The sequence below is a fragment of the Bombus impatiens genome, unplaced genomic scaffold (genome assembly GCF_000188095.3).
Source record: "Bombus impatiens unplaced genomic scaffold, BIMP_2.2 scf_0647, whole genome shotgun sequence".
NCBI classification, from domain to species: domain Eukaryota; kingdom Metazoa; phylum Arthropoda; class Insecta; order Hymenoptera; family Apidae; genus Bombus; species Bombus impatiens.
In genome coordinates, this window is record NT_177066.1 from 127,110 (window position 1) to 142,576 (window position 15,467).

Genomic DNA, 15,467 nt, shown 5'->3' on the forward strand with positions numbered 1-15,467 from the left:
ACCGATCTAATGTACATACAGACGAGATATGCTGAATATAATTCATTAATTTACTACTTTAAATTGTAGAGGGCAGAGAAAAACTCGATATTTCAGTTCCTATGACTTATGACACAAAATTCCACAAAATGATAGGTCTATTTTATGTTTTATCCGTGCTTCAGTGTACAATTATCTATTTTTTAGTTTATTCATTTTTTGGTTGGGTGTTTTAATATATTAATAAGTAACAATTTCCAGACATAATTATAGCAATGTCCTATTCCTTAATGTCGTGGGTAATGTAATAAGTTATTTTTATCGCATGTGCTCATAATGGTTTCATTTTAAATATAAGTAGGACTCTGTCTTATATTCACAGAAAATATTACTGTTTTCTATATTCACATATTCAAATAGTATTTTCATGAATAATAATATCAATATGATCTGATATTTCTAAAATAAGATATTGTACGCGTGCACTTGTGCTATTAGAAAATATTATTTACGATCGATAAAACAAGATTTGAACGGAAATCTTACTTCTGAGCGGGAATATTTTAAACAAAAATATTGAAATCAAACGAAACTAATACTTATTATAGGGTGCTAATTCTCACGGTCAACTTGGACAAGGAATTGAGTCGGAAGAGTGTGTTTTACCATGTGAAGTTGATTTATCAAAGTGCTCCCTAGAACCGAAAAAAATAAAAAAAATAGTTGGCGGTGCTGGTCACACGTTAATTTTAGATGATTCCGGTCGCGTTTATTCTTGCGGTTGGAACAATAAAGGACAAGTAGGCTTTCCGACGAAGGATAGTATTTTATCATTTCGAGAATTAAACGAAAAATTGAAGAATAAGGTTATCGTGGATATAGCGTGCGGCTGGGATTGTTCCGCTGCGTTAACAATAGAAGGCACTTTACTCCTGTGGGGCTCGAATCGTTTCGGTCAATTAGGAAAACATCCGAACAGTCTTCAATGGACACACGAACCCTTCGAAGTTGTAACTGGTCGAAAAATTAAAGGAATTTCAATGGGTTTAAGACACACTGTCCTACTAACAGAAGATTGTAAAATTTTAGTAGCAGGAACAGGTAGCAAAGGGCAGTTAGGATTAAGCTTCTCGAATAGTAAGGGATCTTTAAATGCAGCATATAGTTTTACAGAAGGTAAATGTACTTAGATATAAAAGAATTAAGAGAAACATGTTTTCACAATGTAAACAAAGATTATTGGATTTAAATTGGATTAATGGATTTAAATAGTTTTAACGTTATCGGACATCGAGAGCGTCAGTTGTGGTCAATACCATACAATCGCGGTAGCGAAAGATGGAAATATTTATGCATTTGGTGATAATAAATACGGGCAATTAGGATTAAATACAGATGCATGTCCAAAAACATTCATTCCAATAAAACTATCGGATGTTCAGTTTAAATTGCCAATTAATATGTACAGTGGTTGGTCGCATGTAATTGTATTAAATGGTAATACTATTTCACAACTTAATTAACACAATACATACATATTTTCAAAATCTGATTGCTTTGTTAGTTTACTATTAGATAATAACATTTTTGGTTGGGGCCGAAATACATATGGGCAGTTAGGTATTATAAAACTCGAAAAGCCATCAATTTGGAAAGCTACGCGGATCGAAAATCTTCCGAAAGTGCATCGAGTTTCTGCTGGCTCAGAACATAATGTTGCATTAACTGGTATACACATAATAACTAACAGCAACAAAAAAAAAAAAAAAAGAAACTTGATGAAAATCAAATTTTATTTATAACATTTTAGAGAATGGGGAAATTTTATGTTGGGGTTGGAACGAACACGGAAATTGTGGAAATGGTCATACGAAAGATGTAAAATTTCCGGAACAACTGGTCCTGCCCTACAATTACACAGGAATTCTTATCGGAAGTGGTGCAGCTCATTCATTTGCAGTAATAAAGACTATTTTATAAGAAATAATGACAATAAAAACAAGATGTTTTTTAGTAATTTTTCCGCTTTTCCCCTTCCTAAAAACATATAGAAAATTTGTAATTCTACTTAAATGTACAGTTAAAGGTAAGCAAAGGCCAGGTAGATCGATGAGAGTATATACATGCTCAAAAGTCGACCTCACCTGTAGGGATAATGCACCACCTGCCAGTAGTAAACTATCGGTGGGGTATCCATACGGACGTAGCAATGGAACATTCCATATGAAGATCGATTGATTCAAATAAAAAAAAAGTTGCGAAATGATATAGAACAAAATGTTACGTTCAAGATCTCAAAGCAGCATTTGGTACATATTTTCAATTATTTATATTTACACAAACTTCAGTTTGCATTGAGATTCATATTTATAATTTTATTACATTTATTCAGGGAACAAGAAGCAAAGTTTGTACAAGATCGAATATCCAACGTAGAGAAACATTTTGCAGAATTATGCTCGACATTTGCAGCATATACAAGAAAAGCTGCTAGGTTTGTACATAACAACGGCTTCTATTGATCTTGTACATATCGATTATTTCTCTTCTATGGTACTTTATCTTTCTGTGTATAAATTTATGTAATGTACTTTTAGATTACGCGATAAAGGAGATGAAATAGCAAAAATTATCGAAACTTACGCTCAATCGGAAACGATAAATCAATCATTATCTAACGGATTAACAAACTTTTCTGCAACTTTGTCAGTAATTGGGGATTATAGGTGGGTATTTTCTTGTTGAATCACAGAGACAAAAAAGATTAATTTTACTGTTTAAATTATCACAACTTTTATTCGTTATTTTTAGGGACGCTAAAGTGCAGAGATTTGATGCCAAAATAATTTCTCCACTTTCTCAATACGCGACAATCTGCAAACACGCTCGCGATGACGTAAAAAATACATTTACAACACGCGATAAAGAATTGACAAGAAAAAGACATCTAGATAGGCTTAGGGAACGAAATCCTAGAAACAGACAGATGATTGTATCCTTACATTCAATTTCAATGCATTTAACTAATTACATTTAGGCAGTGTTAAAAATTTACAATTATTTTAAATTCTTAAAAATCAACATAGTCTCAAGCCGAATCTGAGCTCATGAAAGCTTCTGTTGAAGTTTCAAGAGTTGTTAAAGGTTTAGAAGAACAAATCGATGCATTCGAAAAGCGGAAATTGCATGATCTGAAAACTGTACTTTTAGATTTTATTATCATTGAACTAAGTTTTCATGCAAAAACTCTTGAATTACTGACAAAAGGTTACCAGGATATTGCAGAAATCGATGAAGTTAAAGATTTAGAGGTAGGCCACCTTTTGCTTAAATAATATTCATAGTCTAATTTTGCTTAAATAATATTCATAGTCTAATGTAAAAAAATATTTTTCACATATTTATGTTGGATCTGTTGTATAGTCTTGAAATTACCTTAAATTAGTATTATTTTTTGATACTTACTCGCAGGACTTTCAAATAATAAGAGGAAACATGAATGGGGTAATTTTTTTATTCCACTAGTTATTGAGTATTAACTTGTCATATAAATTATTAAAATATAAGTAGAGAAATATGTTTCTACCCTTTAAATTAATTAGAGCAATGATTAATTCCAGGAATTTCGTGAAGTAATGCATATACCCGATTCTATTGCGAGATTGCCTACCGTTGGGCGAACTTCATTTCGGCAGTCTTATTCACTTACCAATTTGGCAAGTCGTTTCATGTCTTCGCCCGCAAATTCTCAGAAATTAGCTAATCATGCAGTCGAATCTACCTCGATCGTTAGTATAAATCAATCATCGTTGTATACCAGTATGTTATAATTCAATGCAAATGCTTACGCTATAACTGCAATGGATATTTTTGTAGGATTCTGCAAAGTCGAGCTTAAAGACAAACTCTTCAGAATCTGTACAGATTGAGGAATTTAGAGATAGTTCAGAAGAAACAGAGTCTGAATCTACTAAAGAGAAACCTGTGAGAACCAGGCATAAATCTATGTAATTCTAAATAATCTATTATCTCCAAAATATTTTGTTCAATTCTAGATTGAATTGCAAGCTAATTCTGGATATAAGGATTCAACAAGACTTATTGTCAAAACAATACCACCAATTCCTGTATATCAAAAATTTCTAACAATGCCTATGATGATCAAGCATGGGTGATCTAATAGTATTTATCTAGCACTGAAATGTATTGTATATTTTTACTTACAAACAGAAAGGAAATAAAATATGCATTATACCACTACATTATTACAAAAAAGTCATTTTATTGTTTTAATGATCAAAAATTCATACCAATAATATACAAATACCATTCTTGTATAATAATATTTGTTAGTATAGTATAACATATGTTATATGTAAAAGATCTCTTTGTTTCTATATCAAAATTAATAATATAATAAATACAATCATTTGTCACCTCCTTCTACACCAGCTTGTGTCATCAAATCTGTAATATTCTTTTCTAAATCGTCTATTCTGTTTCCCATTTCATCTAGTATTTTGTATTAAGGATATTTATAATATTATTTATGAAAACGTTAAATAAACTCCCTTAAATAAACTGTTTTTCACACATGTAATAATTTGTATTTTCTTAGCAGAAAAATTATGCTTATAAAAATATACACTTTAATGCACACTTTATTTTTGAGGTTATCTAAGAAAATGCATCTTAAGCAACTAATAAAAAAGGATATTTTTTCCAAGAATTTGATCTGACATTGTTTGAAATTTTCCTTGCATATTCTGTAATAGTGTTTGTACCTAAAACATACAAAAAATATAAACAAGAATAGACAGTCACATTATGGAAATATTAATAGAGAGTATCACAATAATGAATTATATCATACTCACATACTCCGTCAATTCTTGCATATTTTTTGGTTCAGTACTATTACCTATTCCATAATTATCAGTATCCTCAGTTTTATGATCTTGTTTAATATCTGCCATTCCTAAACGATTTGTATTTATTCAATCTCGCTTCACAGTGGGATGAGCTTTGTTCTTTCGAATAGTTCTGTCAAGCGCATGCGAAGATTTTCTATCAACTGATACTTTTGCTACGTACAATGCAAATTATCGAAACATCGATTTAACAAATGTAAATAAAATATCATTTTTCGATCAAACTTTTAATGTGACTTAGACACGATTACTTTCTTACTATTTCTTTCGTACTCTATTCACATAAATGATTCTATTGGTGGAAATTAAGAGAAGGGGAAGGTTCCTCCCATCCTTGTTTGATAGTGTAAACATAAAAGCGCATACGTATGAAACGCTTGGTGTTTGCAAATTAACATTGTAATATACAATAATATAGTTGTTATTCGCAGTGTTAAAAAATTAAGAAGAAAAGAACATACACGGCTGATAAATATAAAATCGCTATTAATTTTATTGGTATATACAGAACAGTTACAAACATATTTATTGATTATTAGCTTCGTATATTTAAAAGTTATTTTAATATCTAATTAAAAGATTACCTTTATTGAGGTTTAAACACAATATCCACATTTTCTGGAGCTGAAATATTCAGAAGATTTGCTGTGTCAAACGATTGATAGTTTGAAGTAGTAGGTGGAATGGGGTACTTTTGGTCATTTTTGTTTTCTTTGGTTGCAAAAAATTTGCAACACAAAATATACCAAAAACTTTGTACAATATTTTTTATCATACCTACAAAATTTTCTCTGTAAAAAATATCTTCAACGGCACAAAATAATTCAAGTAAATTGATATTTACCGCTTGTAACAAAAATACCTCCAACAGTGGCACATAATTTCACTAGAAATTGACACACTGTATCACGTTGTTGAGTAACTTTTATTTTAAGAGCACTCATATCATATTTAAAAAAAATTCCTGGACTTCCATGAGATCCTTTTTGGTGATCAATTGGTCTTTGATGATCTTTTACGCTATACTGATAAGTTTTGGAAGTACTCAGTAGAGTCTGTATATCTGTGGGAACCACTTCCACAAAATACTGATATAAAATCATATCTAAAATATATTTCGTTTCAAATAAATTATAAATATTATAATACTTATATTTACATTTCATACAAACTTACTGTTGTCAGCAATTTTTTCATCCCCTTCTAATGGGTGAATAATACCTGGACTAGGTCCTCCAAATGAAAATTTATTTATCCTATGAGTAAAGTTATAGTCTTTGTCCGTCATGAAAGTTAAAATATGTATATGCCCCATAGGAAATGATAATGATTTTCCAGCTGTTATATGAAAATTTCCAGCAACCTTGTTAACATTTAAACTACCATGAATGCGACATGAATTTGGTGGATAACTAGGCTGATGGGTCCTGCAAGATGTATTGATATATCTATATAATATGTATCAATTATGGGTATAATAATGTGATTTATATACCGTTTTGGCATTTCACTATATAAAGTAACTTGATTAGATTTCCATAATAATTCATGAATCGCATGGTATTCCTCTCTTAGATAAGAATTCACATTTTTTAAAGCTTCAAAGTGAGATCTCTGCTCTTGTGTCAATTCCCACCATGTATCTTCTTGTTCTAATGATTCATGTCCAATCATATTTTGATTTGTAGAATCTAAGACATCAGCACTAATACGGCTACATGTCATAGCAACAGTGATATCAATATTTATTTTCAATTTTGCATCAATATCTGTGTCTGTTTCAAATTTAAATTGTAGTCTGCTGTCAAGATAATAACTTGTTTCAGCTATTATTAAATATGCAATAGTGCAGATTGTAAATATAGAGACTGTAATTGTAAAAATTGTACTTGTAAAAGTAAGATATTATATTTAATAATTAGAATAGTAAATAGTAAAACAAAAAACTTACATGTTCCTCCAACTGCAGTTTTGTCTACATATGGTTCAGGAACTTTAGGAAATCCATCCAATTCTTTGACAGTTTTAATATTAACATTCCGTCTTCGTAACATTTTAACAGTTTTTAAAATTCAGATATGAGTATATAACATTTATTCTCTAACTAAATTCTATTAACCTACAAAATGTGCAAGAATAAATTTAAATACACATTTATTATAACGTAAGTACATGTATATGTATGCATAATATAAATTTGGCAATATTTTTACCTTAATGTTACATTTAACATGAATAGTATGTACATATTTACAAATACACATGCATGTCTAGTATACAATATTTCAAATACATATATTAAGTTCCATGGGTCAAGTAGTCACATATTACAAGTAACAGACTTTGATACAAATGTTCAACATTTTTCTATTTAACGACAGATAAAGGTTAGTTGTTTCGGACGGTAACTAAAGGCGCCACCATACCTATAAAAAGAACGAAAATTAGTTGAAATTATCACACACAATCAAATGTTTTATTGCTGTATGAACAATAACTGATACCATCACAATTGTTAGAAACAAACGATTGTTTAAAATAGTAATAAATATATGTTATGAATTTTTATTCATTATAATTTCATAATTGTTTATTTAATTCCAGAATATTTGATGGAGTAATTACCCATATATATGTTTATGAGGTTTCCAATGTATTGGTTAATTCGTAGTTGAATGTTGAATAAATACGTGTTATCACTTTAATGATTTAAAGCATTCCTTATCTTAAACGATTTTTACACTTAATGCTCGCATCGAAAATAAGTGATTTTGCAGTTATGGACGACCACGCATTATGTCTTTTGTAGCTTAAATATAAATAAGTCAGAAATCAGTTAATGGTGAATTATGTGCACGTGTTATATTAAAGTGTTAATTTTTATTTAAATGTATATATATATGTGTATATATATACACATATATCACATCTTCGTGTATCTTTTTTCTGTATTTTTTGGTAATAATTTCAGATAAGATTTATTATCAGTATTTATTAATATACATTTATTTTAAATATCAATATTATTACTCATCTTAGATGCAAGTATTTAGTACGTTTATTTATTTAATTTTTTATTATTATGTTATCTTATAAATTTATTATATAACAAATAGAAACAATTAGTTTTTATTTATTTATATGATCTACGCTATGCTTAGTGGCACCTAAAAGCATATATGAAATACTTTAAAATGTACTTGCAAAAGGTTTTGTTATGCGAATGAAATTTAATTCTTTTTTAAAGATTATAAAAAGCAATTGCAATAATTATTTATATTTCAAATATACTATATATCTTTATGTAATTATATAAAATTACATATAAAAAGAATAAAATACATATAATATCATAGTGAATAATCTTTGTGTTAATGTATTAAAACTATTATTAAAAGATTAAGAACACAAGATGCCTGGTACTTTGACCTACCCAATGTATGCTGGTGTTGAATCACCTCCTCAAAGAACTCGTGCTTATACTTGGAATTCTCAGCATCGTTCTGCATCTCGGGCATTGCAAGCTAACAGAAGACCAGGACGCTTTTCATTGACAGAACCTGCAGTATGTAAATAATCATATTTCCTTGTATATGTGATATTTGTACAATGCATTATTTTAAGAGATAATAACTTAGAAATTATTCATTCTTATCATATCTCATGATATTAAACTGAAAATTCAACTGAACAATATAGCTTATTATCATACATTTTATTTTAATATCCTTATTAATGTCAATACAAAGACCCTCTGATATTAAAACAATACTTTGATACTCAAGAAACCGTAAAAAAAAAAAAAAAAAATAAAACAGATATACTAGAAAACACGTGAGTCACTTTTTATGCGCATTAATCGTTAAAACGTAATGGTAGCGTTGTAATAATGTTTTGATGAAAAACTAAATTCTTACAATTTCGATTACGTCGTTCAACTTACTACATTTAATAACGAAAGACGTCTATTTAGAAAAATTTGGAGAGATTTTCGCAGACGCATTAGAAGTTGTTCGTGTCAAGGATATCTAAAATTGTTTCGTAATCTACTTTTCTGGAATTTTTGTTTGTTCTAATACTGATAAAATTGATAAAGATTAAGGAAAATATACTTTGTAAAATATACATATACACAATAATGATTCTTTTTTTTATTTGAAATGATTGAAATGGATTTTAGTCACGTTTGAATATTTAAAAGGAAGTTAGCCATCTTTAAGCGCGAGTATATCATATCCGTTTCGTTCGTGCAATAGTAACCGAGAGGGGTTAAGACAAAATAGGTTTCTTGATGGCATATAAGAAACTGTAAACGTAGTAAAATTATAAAAAGTAGTCATCAACGATTAAGAATAAATCGAATACACATAACGTTAATGGCAGAGGAACATGTTTATGGATATAATCCAACGTCTGGAGCTGACGGAGAATCCGTACGTAACTATTTTGACAGTTTGACAAGTACAGGTTGGATTTTTGATTGATAGACTTCAAAAAGATTGTTACTTCCTCAAAGTTGTTGATTTTATGATTAATAATATTATTGCGTTAATAATAAAATTTTTATATTATTAATAATCGTAGCACGAATCATCTTTATATTTTTTTAATCAAAACAATCAATAAATTGATAAAATGCATCAATATTAATATTTTTATATTTTATTACCCATCTACATTAAACTTAAAAAACAATATATTCCTTTCATTTTTTATGTATAACTTTATTTATTTTCGTAGTGCTTTATATTTTGTGTTTTTATAATTAATGTATTAAATAAAATATAAATAAAATAGTTAATTGTTTATTTATTATATAAATTATATAAAACTAACCAGAAAATTCTTATCATAGTTATTAATAGAAACAAAAGACATGACAAGTTTAACTTTTTTCTATTTAACATTTCGAGAATCTAGCGTTAATTAATGTTTTTGTTTTGTTTTTTGATATTGTATATAGAGAGATGAAGCTACCCGGAAGCTGAGATTAAAAGTGATTGCTGGTCACCAATTAGCCAAAAAGGACATCTTTGGTGCAAGCGATCCTTATGTGCGTATTGATTTAAATACTTTAAATGGCGACCAGACAATAGACTCTGCACTTACGAAAACTAAAAAAAAGACATTGAATCCTGTCTGGGAAGAAGAATTTATATTTAGAGTAAGTATGATTATATTATAATTTAATGTCAAGATAAATTCAATATGTTAATGAAAATATATATTCTTTATTGTTAGGTTAAACCTGTCGATCATAAATTGGTGTTACAAGTTTTTGATGAGAATAGATTGACAAGGGATGATTTTCTTGGTATGGTAGAATTAACATTGATTAATCTACCTAAAGAACAAGAAGGTCGTACAATTCCTGTTAGGCGTTATTTACTTCGACCACGTAGGTAAGTATTTTTATAATATATGCTTAAAGCTGTGTATTTTTGTATATTTTAAAAATTTAATCTGTTTAGCTTCCTATTAAAATTATTTGGCCTCAAACTACAGATATGGTTTTACAAGCTACTATATATTATATATACAATAGAAATAATTGAAATACATTACTTTTATTCATTAATTTTCATTTTTATTATTTTTATATGCACTGTTACATGTTTTGGGTCAGTTTTGCATCTAGTTATATTTATTGGCTCCATATCACCATAATGGATTTTCATGTTTAGTTCATTAATATATTTCTTTTGTATCTTTCATTTGCAAATGCAAAATGAATAACTTACGAGGATATGGCTAGTAATCATTCCAGTCAGCGTTCAAGAGTAAAAGGCACCTTGGAAGTATATCATGCATACATTTCTGACTCATCAACTGTGGACAATGATAATGGAGATACTGCATCAGACTCAGGAGGCTGGGAAATGGTACAGCCAGTAAATAATAGTCCTGTGGAACAAGCTGCAGAGGTATGCACAGTTACATCTATACTTTAAACTACAAATATTAAAGATGACTCTACTCATGTATATATAAACTAATACTTTAATTGAATGTTCTTTTAGGTCATGATTATCAGACCTTTACCACCAGGATGGGAAGAGAGACAAGATGCAAATGGGCGAACATATTATGTCAATCATGTAGCAAGATTTACACAATGGGAACATCCATCAGAATCGTATGTAACAGATATATACATATATATATATCTGCTTCAACATATTTATTGCGTAATAAGTATAAATAATAATGCAGAAATATTTTAATTTACTTATAGTACTACATCACCTAGTGGAAATATGACTATTGAGCGACATTTCAATACTGCAGTAACTGAATTTCAACGTCGCTTTCACATTAGTGCCGATGAAGAAAATAGACACAGAACTTCAATTAATCAGGTAATATTGATGGTTGTATAATTAATATAAATACCGTAAAAGAAAGAAAAAGATGAAATGAATTTATTAACTAGTCAGCTTAGAATCTGTTTTCAAATTTGTGTATTATAATAGAATATTATGTCTTATACTTTATTTTAAGATTTAGAGTTTATATAGACTTGTTGTGTGTAAAAAGATACACACACACGCACAAAACCCAAGTTTACATTTAATATATTTTTGAATAATAAAAATATATTTATATCTTTAGGTGAGAGTAGATTAGAAATTGTTGCTATATATATTTTTTGCTTTGTATATTATCTTTTCAATTGTGTAAATTAATAAAAAGTTTATAACCAAACGCTTACGTAACCCCATTTAACATATATAGATGCATCATACTCTGTTTAACTATAGATATGTGCTTTAATAGATAACTGTTAACTGTCAAGATGTGCATGAATTATTGAAAGACAAAAATATGAATATAAATGTCTAAACAGTATAAAAACCTTCTAACAAATAGAGTATTTAGCATGCAGTATGTAGCAATTTTGTGCATGTGTGTGTAAGGATGGTGAAGTTCTCCGTGAGGATGGCGAAGATTCGGATGCGAGAAATTATGAGATTGAGAATCATAGGGGAGGGGGTAGTGGGGATACTTCGTCAGACTCTGGACATTCTGTTGATCAACGTGGCTACCTTAGTGAATATGAAGACCAGGTACTCATTCATAGATATGATTATTTTCAATTGTATAAGCTGTTTTTATTTACATGTGTTCATTTATTTGACGAAAATAAAGGCTATAATTTGTAAACAGAGATTATATATTTTTTTCATGTAGTGCATTGCTGTCTGTATTACTTTGTGTTCCAATACAATTTAAAACATTTATTACAATACTTCACCATGCAGTTGAGTGTTACAAACTAACCATTCTTTCTAAAAAGTACTCTTAGTGTTAACAAAAATTGTATTTCTGTAATTGACATATTGCACTATTTTGATTAATTTTGTTGTTTATTACGCAAAAATGATAACAAATTTGTAATACATTATAAAATGTTGAAAGTGTATAACATATAAATTTCTTTGTAAAATAATAGATTGAAATTATATCCATGTACATGTTGTATGAAAACATATTACTATTGTACTTGCAGAGTGATGATAGTGTGGATAGTCCAGCTGGATCTAGACGATCATCTGAACAAGTTAGTACAGCGTTTTATTGTAAATAATAACAGCGAATACTATAAAAATTATTTACCCTAATTCCTGTTACTGACTCGATGTCTAGATCGAAAGTCCAAAACCTGTGGTTCCTGCGCCAAGTGATGAGGGATTACCACCTGGGTGGGGTATGCAAATAGCTCCGAACGGTAGAGTATTTTTCATTGATCACACTGCGAGGACAACAACATGGATCGACCCTCGAACAGGGCGACCAAGTTCAATACCTAATCACATTGCTCCTTCTACTACACCAAGAAGTGATTTAGATCAGCTTGGTCCTCTTCCTGAAGGTTGGGAAGAAAGAGTTCATACGGATGGCCGAATATTTTTCATTGATCATAGTATGTGAATGTCTACCAAGATTTTGTAAAGCTCGAAAATTTTGGCTTTGATCAAAATTTTTGTTTTTCTATTCTTGCTCTGCAGATACAAGAACAACACAATGGGAAGATCCTCGCATGTCCAATCCTCAAATTGCTGGACCGGTATGAGTCTCTTTAGTCCAAAGATTGTGATATATGAAGTATAACTCATTTAATTTGTTAATATTTCTATATTTTCACAGGCCGTACCATATTCACGAGATTATAAACGTAAATACGAATATCTTAAATCTCAGTTAAGAAAGCCTGTAAGTATATGATTGTACAAAACTTATCCATATTAGATTTCTTTTATATTTCATCCATATTTTTTTCAGAGTAATGTTCCTAATAAATTTGAAATAAAAGTTGGTCGAAATAATATTCTAGAAGATTCGTATCGTATAATTAGTTCTGTCAACAGAGTAGAAATATTGAAAACAAAATTATGGGTTGAATTTGAAGGAGAAGTTGGTTTAGATTATGGAGGTCTAGCTCGAGAATGGTTTTTCCTATTGTCTAAAGAAATGTTTAATCCTTATTATGGATTATTTGAATATTCTGCTACGTAGGTATATTTATGTATAAAATCATTTGCATTCTATAAAATGCAAAAAATAATAATAACTGAAATGTTTGTAGGGATAATTATACCTTGCAAATTAATCCATTTTCGGGGGTATGTAATGAAGAACATTTAAATTATTTCAAATTTATTGGTCGCATAGCAGGTATGGCTGTGTATCATGGTAAACTGTTGGATGGTAAGAATTATTTCAATTATACAGAAGATATAAAACATTTCATTAAGAAAAAATATAAAAGGAGCTCCTATCTTTTTTTACAGCATTTTTCATTCGTCCATTTTATAAAATGATGTTAGGTAAATCTATCGATTTGAAAGATATGGAAAGCGTTGATTCAGAATATTACAATTCATTATTGTGGATTAAAGAAAACGATCCCAGTGAATTGGAACTTACGTTTTGTGTGGATGAAGAAAGTTTTGGACATACGTCTCAAAGAGAACTTAAACCAGATGGTGCTAATATACCATTAACAGACGAAAATAAAGATGAATATATAGCTTTAGTTATACAGTGGCGTTTTGTATCAAGGGTTCAAGAACAAATGAATGCATTTTTAGAAGGATTTAATGCTCTTATACCACCAACACTAGTAAAAATATTTGATGAAAATGAATTAGAATTATTAATGTGTGGTATTCAACATATTGATGTGAGAGATTGGAAACAAAACACATTGTACAAAGGAGACTATCACGCTAATCACATCGTTGTTCAGTGGTTTTGGCGTGTGGTACTTTCATTTAGCAATGAAATGAGATCCAGACTTTTACAGTTTGTTACTGGTACATCGCGAGTACCTATGAATGGTTTTAAAGAACTTTATGGTAGCAATGGTCCACAATTATTTACAATTGAGAAGTGGGGTACACCAGAAAATTATCCAAGAGCTCATACCTGGTATGTAAACTTTAACATAGTGTTTAATCTTACGCGTAGTTGTTAAAGTAAGATGGATTAAAAATTATAGTAATCTTTCTCATTTGAAAAATTTGAAAAAAGAAACCAAAGAAAGTGTAGAGTTATATCTGATGATTTATGTACCCTTTTCAGTTTTAATCGTATAGATCTCCCTCCATACGAAAGTTATCAACAATTGAGAGAGAAATTGATAAAAGCAATTGAAGGTTCTCAAGGTTTTGCTGGAGTGGATTAGCACGAAATACCCCTTTTCATGATGATATCTGTAATATAATGTACATATATACATACATATAGATACACAACCATGTATACTGTCTAATATTAACTTAACTATTTAACAGGATAAACATTTTTCTGCACTCTGAAGACTTAGGTGTCTTTTGACTGCTAGTTACAACATTAAGACAAATCAATGAAAAGTACGTTTAGATATTACTTAACCTCTACGAATAATTCGAAAAAATTTTACGCATGATGCACTTTAGAAATTATAGGCTATATTTAACAAACAGAACGAAAAAAGTTAATAGTAATCTCAAATGCTGTTTCAGCAATTGATGAATTACAATTTATTAACTCATTCACATTCTAAATGTAATTCCATATTTTGATGGTTACTACACTTTAAAAGTGTTCTTTGGGAAAATTTTATTTGCTGCTATAAAAACATTAATCTGGTATTAATTGTAAATAACTTAAGATAAGAGATAATAATCTATATATTAATTACTTATCTCAATTTGTTGATAAAATGCCTTGTTAAAAGAATTTATAAATAATATGAGTTTACATATTTAAAAAGTTAAATTATACTAAAATATATAATGGACGAGAAAAGAAGTTTTAAATTTTGTTACGTAGGATTTAGTATGATTTTCAAATATATCGAATTTCAGTTACATTCAAGTTAAATGAACATCTGTCAAATTATATTGTATACAATGACGCTATAATTTACGATGAATTGTTGTGCAATGTTGATTTGAATTTTAATATTATACACATATACGTATTTTTTTGGTCTAATTTTATAACACAATTTACTAAAACGAGATCGCTTTCAATGACGATTTCTAATTTTTCCACGAAATTAAACACTAT

The 15,467-nt window shown here is 29.2% G+C and overlaps 5 protein-coding genes across 17 annotated transcripts; 3 read left to right on the forward strand and 2 right to left on the reverse strand.

The window, feature by feature from the left end:
• Positions 1 to 75: 75 nt before the first annotated feature.
• LOC100748736 (ultraviolet-B receptor UVR8) lies at positions 76 to 2,247 on the forward strand. Of its 5 annotated transcripts, none has more exons than XM_024369984.2 (7): positions 76 to 278; positions 588 to 1,155; positions 1,252 to 1,476; positions 1,555 to 1,707; positions 1,790 to 1,938; positions 2,031 to 2,065; positions 2,130 to 2,242. In XM_024369984.2, exons 1-6 carry the CDS (start codon positions 255 to 257, stop codon positions 2,049 to 2,051), a joined length of 1,140 nt encoding a protein of 379 aa, XP_024225752.1. In that variant the 5' UTR covers positions 76 to 254; the 3' UTR covers positions 2,052 to 2,065; positions 2,130 to 2,242. The 5 variants fall into 5 exon arrangements, with proteins under 5 accessions (XP_024225752.1, XP_024225751.1, XP_024225753.1 ...); XM_024369985.2 differs by having other exon boundaries at positions 77 to 278; positions 2,060 to 2,065; XM_024369983.2 differs by having other exon boundaries at positions 2,031 to 2,247.
• Positions 2,148 to 4,236, forward strand: LOC105680224 (protein FAM92A-A). 2 transcript variants are annotated; one of them, XM_012389653.3, is made up of 9 exons: positions 2,148 to 2,288; positions 2,372 to 2,473; positions 2,577 to 2,705; positions 2,791 to 2,971; positions 3,066 to 3,290; positions 3,451 to 3,483; positions 3,600 to 3,767; positions 3,856 to 3,963; positions 4,035 to 4,236. In XM_012389653.3, exons 1-9 carry the CDS (start codon positions 2,257 to 2,259, stop codon positions 4,152 to 4,154), a joined length of 1,098 nt encoding a protein of 365 aa, XP_012245076.1. In that variant the 5' UTR covers positions 2,148 to 2,256; the 3' UTR covers positions 4,155 to 4,236. The 2 variants fall into 2 exon arrangements, with proteins under 2 accessions (XP_012245076.1, XP_012245077.1); XM_012389654.3 differs by lacking the exon at positions 3,451 to 3,483.
• Positions 4,237 to 4,240: 4 nt separating this feature from the next.
• On the reverse strand, positions 4,241 to 5,246 carry LOC100740425 (heat shock factor-binding protein 1). Its single transcript, XM_003492003.4, has 3 exons — positions 4,857 to 5,246; positions 4,697 to 4,763; positions 4,241 to 4,494 (listed from the first exon to the last, which is right to left on the reverse strand). Exons 1-3 carry the CDS (start codon positions 4,953 to 4,955, stop codon positions 4,406 to 4,408), a joined length of 255 nt encoding a protein of 84 aa, XP_003492051.1. The 5' UTR covers positions 4,956 to 5,246; the 3' UTR covers positions 4,241 to 4,405.
• Positions 5,247 to 5,386: 140 nt separating this feature from the next.
• On the reverse strand, positions 5,387 to 8,470 carry LOC100741509 (endoplasmic reticulum-Golgi intermediate compartment protein 2). Of its 2 annotated transcripts, none has more exons than XM_033322597.1 (7): positions 7,536 to 7,662; positions 7,124 to 7,336; positions 6,862 to 7,029; positions 6,406 to 6,778; positions 6,087 to 6,337; positions 5,755 to 6,015; positions 5,387 to 5,687 (listed from the first exon to the last, which is right to left on the reverse strand). In XM_033322597.1, exons 3-7 carry the CDS (start codon positions 6,962 to 6,964, stop codon positions 5,497 to 5,499), a joined length of 1,179 nt encoding a protein of 392 aa, XP_033178488.1. In that variant the 5' UTR covers positions 6,965 to 7,029; positions 7,124 to 7,336; positions 7,536 to 7,662; the 3' UTR covers positions 5,387 to 5,496. The 2 variants fall into 2 exon arrangements, with proteins under 2 accessions (XP_033178488.1, XP_012245052.1); XM_012389629.3 differs by lacking the exon at positions 7,536 to 7,662 and adding an exon at positions 8,344 to 8,470 and having other exon boundaries at positions 5,497 to 5,687.
• LOC100742677 (E3 ubiquitin-protein ligase Nedd-4) lies at positions 7,682 to 15,007 on the forward strand. 7 transcript variants are annotated; one of them, XM_003492024.4, is made up of 17 exons: positions 7,682 to 7,868; positions 8,309 to 8,475; positions 9,874 to 10,074; positions 10,152 to 10,312; positions 10,666 to 10,834; positions 10,931 to 11,046; positions 11,146 to 11,269; positions 11,828 to 11,977; positions 12,421 to 12,471; positions 12,558 to 12,834; positions 12,920 to 12,978; positions 13,059 to 13,124; positions 13,194 to 13,423; positions 13,498 to 13,619; positions 13,703 to 14,342; positions 14,496 to 14,638; positions 14,708 to 15,007. In XM_003492024.4, exons 2-16 carry the CDS (start codon positions 8,323 to 8,325, stop codon positions 14,596 to 14,598), a joined length of 2,622 nt encoding a protein of 873 aa, XP_003492072.1. In that variant the 5' UTR covers positions 7,682 to 7,868; positions 8,309 to 8,322; the 3' UTR covers positions 14,599 to 14,638; positions 14,708 to 15,007. The 7 variants fall into 7 exon arrangements, with proteins under 7 accessions (XP_003492072.1, XP_012245050.1, XP_012245049.1 ...); XM_012389627.3 differs by having other exon boundaries at positions 14,496 to 14,628; XM_012389626.3 differs by having other exon boundaries at positions 14,496 to 15,007.
• Positions 15,008 to 15,467: the final 460 nt, after the last annotated feature.

Coding starts and splice junctions, on each gene's coding strand:
- LOC100741509 (XM_033322597.1), bottom strand. CDS start 6,964: ATGTTACGAAGACGGAATGTTAATATTAAAACTGTCAAAGAATTGGAT. Junction 6,016..6,086: donor TGAAAAAATTGCTGACAACA/GTAAGTTTGTAT, acceptor AATATATTTTAG/ATATGATTTTATATCAGTAT. Junction 5,688..5,754: donor AGGTATTTTTGTTACAAGCG/GTAAATATCAAT, acceptor AAAATTTTGTAG/GTATGATAAAAAATATTGTA.
- LOC100742677 (XM_012389626.3), top strand. CDS start 8,323: ATGCCTGGTACTTTGACCTACCCAATGTATGCTGGTGTTGAATCACCT. Junction 13,125..13,193: donor AATCTCAGTTAAGAAAGCCT/GTAAGTATATGA, acceptor TATTTTTTTCAG/AGTAATGTTCCTAATAAATT. Junction 13,424..13,497: donor TTATTTGAATATTCTGCTAC/GTAGGTATATTT, acceptor AAATGTTTGTAG/GGATAATTATACCTTGCAAA.
- LOC100740425 (XM_003492003.4), bottom strand. CDS start 4,955: ATGGCAGATATTAAACAAGATCATAAAACTGAGGATACTGATAATTAT. Junction 4,764..4,856: donor TGCAAGAATTGACGGAGTAT/GTGAGTATGATA, acceptor TGTATGTTTTAG/GTACAAACACTATTACAGAA. Junction 4,495..4,696: donor AGATCAAATTCTTGGAAAAA/ATATCCTTTTTT, acceptor AATACAAAATAC/TAGATGAAATGGGAAACAGA.
- LOC105680224 (XM_012389653.3), top strand. CDS start 2,257: ATGTTACGTTCAAGATCTCAAAGCAGCATTTG. Junction 2,474..2,576: donor TATACAAGAAAAGCTGCTAG/GTTTGTACATAA, acceptor ATGTACTTTTAG/ATTACGCGATAAAGGAGATG. Junction 3,964..4,034: donor AATCTACTAAAGAGAAACCT/GTGAGAACCAGG, acceptor GTTCAATTCTAG/ATTGAATTGCAAGCTAATTC.
- LOC100748736 (XM_012389651.3), top strand. CDS start 255: ATGTCCTATTCCTTAATGTCGTGG. Junction 279..587: donor CCTATTCCTTAATGTCGTGG/GTAATGTAATAA, acceptor TACTTATTATAG/GGTGCTAATTCTCACGGTCA. Junction 1,477..1,554: donor GCATGTAATTGTATTAAATG/GTAATACTATTT, acceptor GTTTACTATTAG/ATAATAACATTTTTGGTTGG.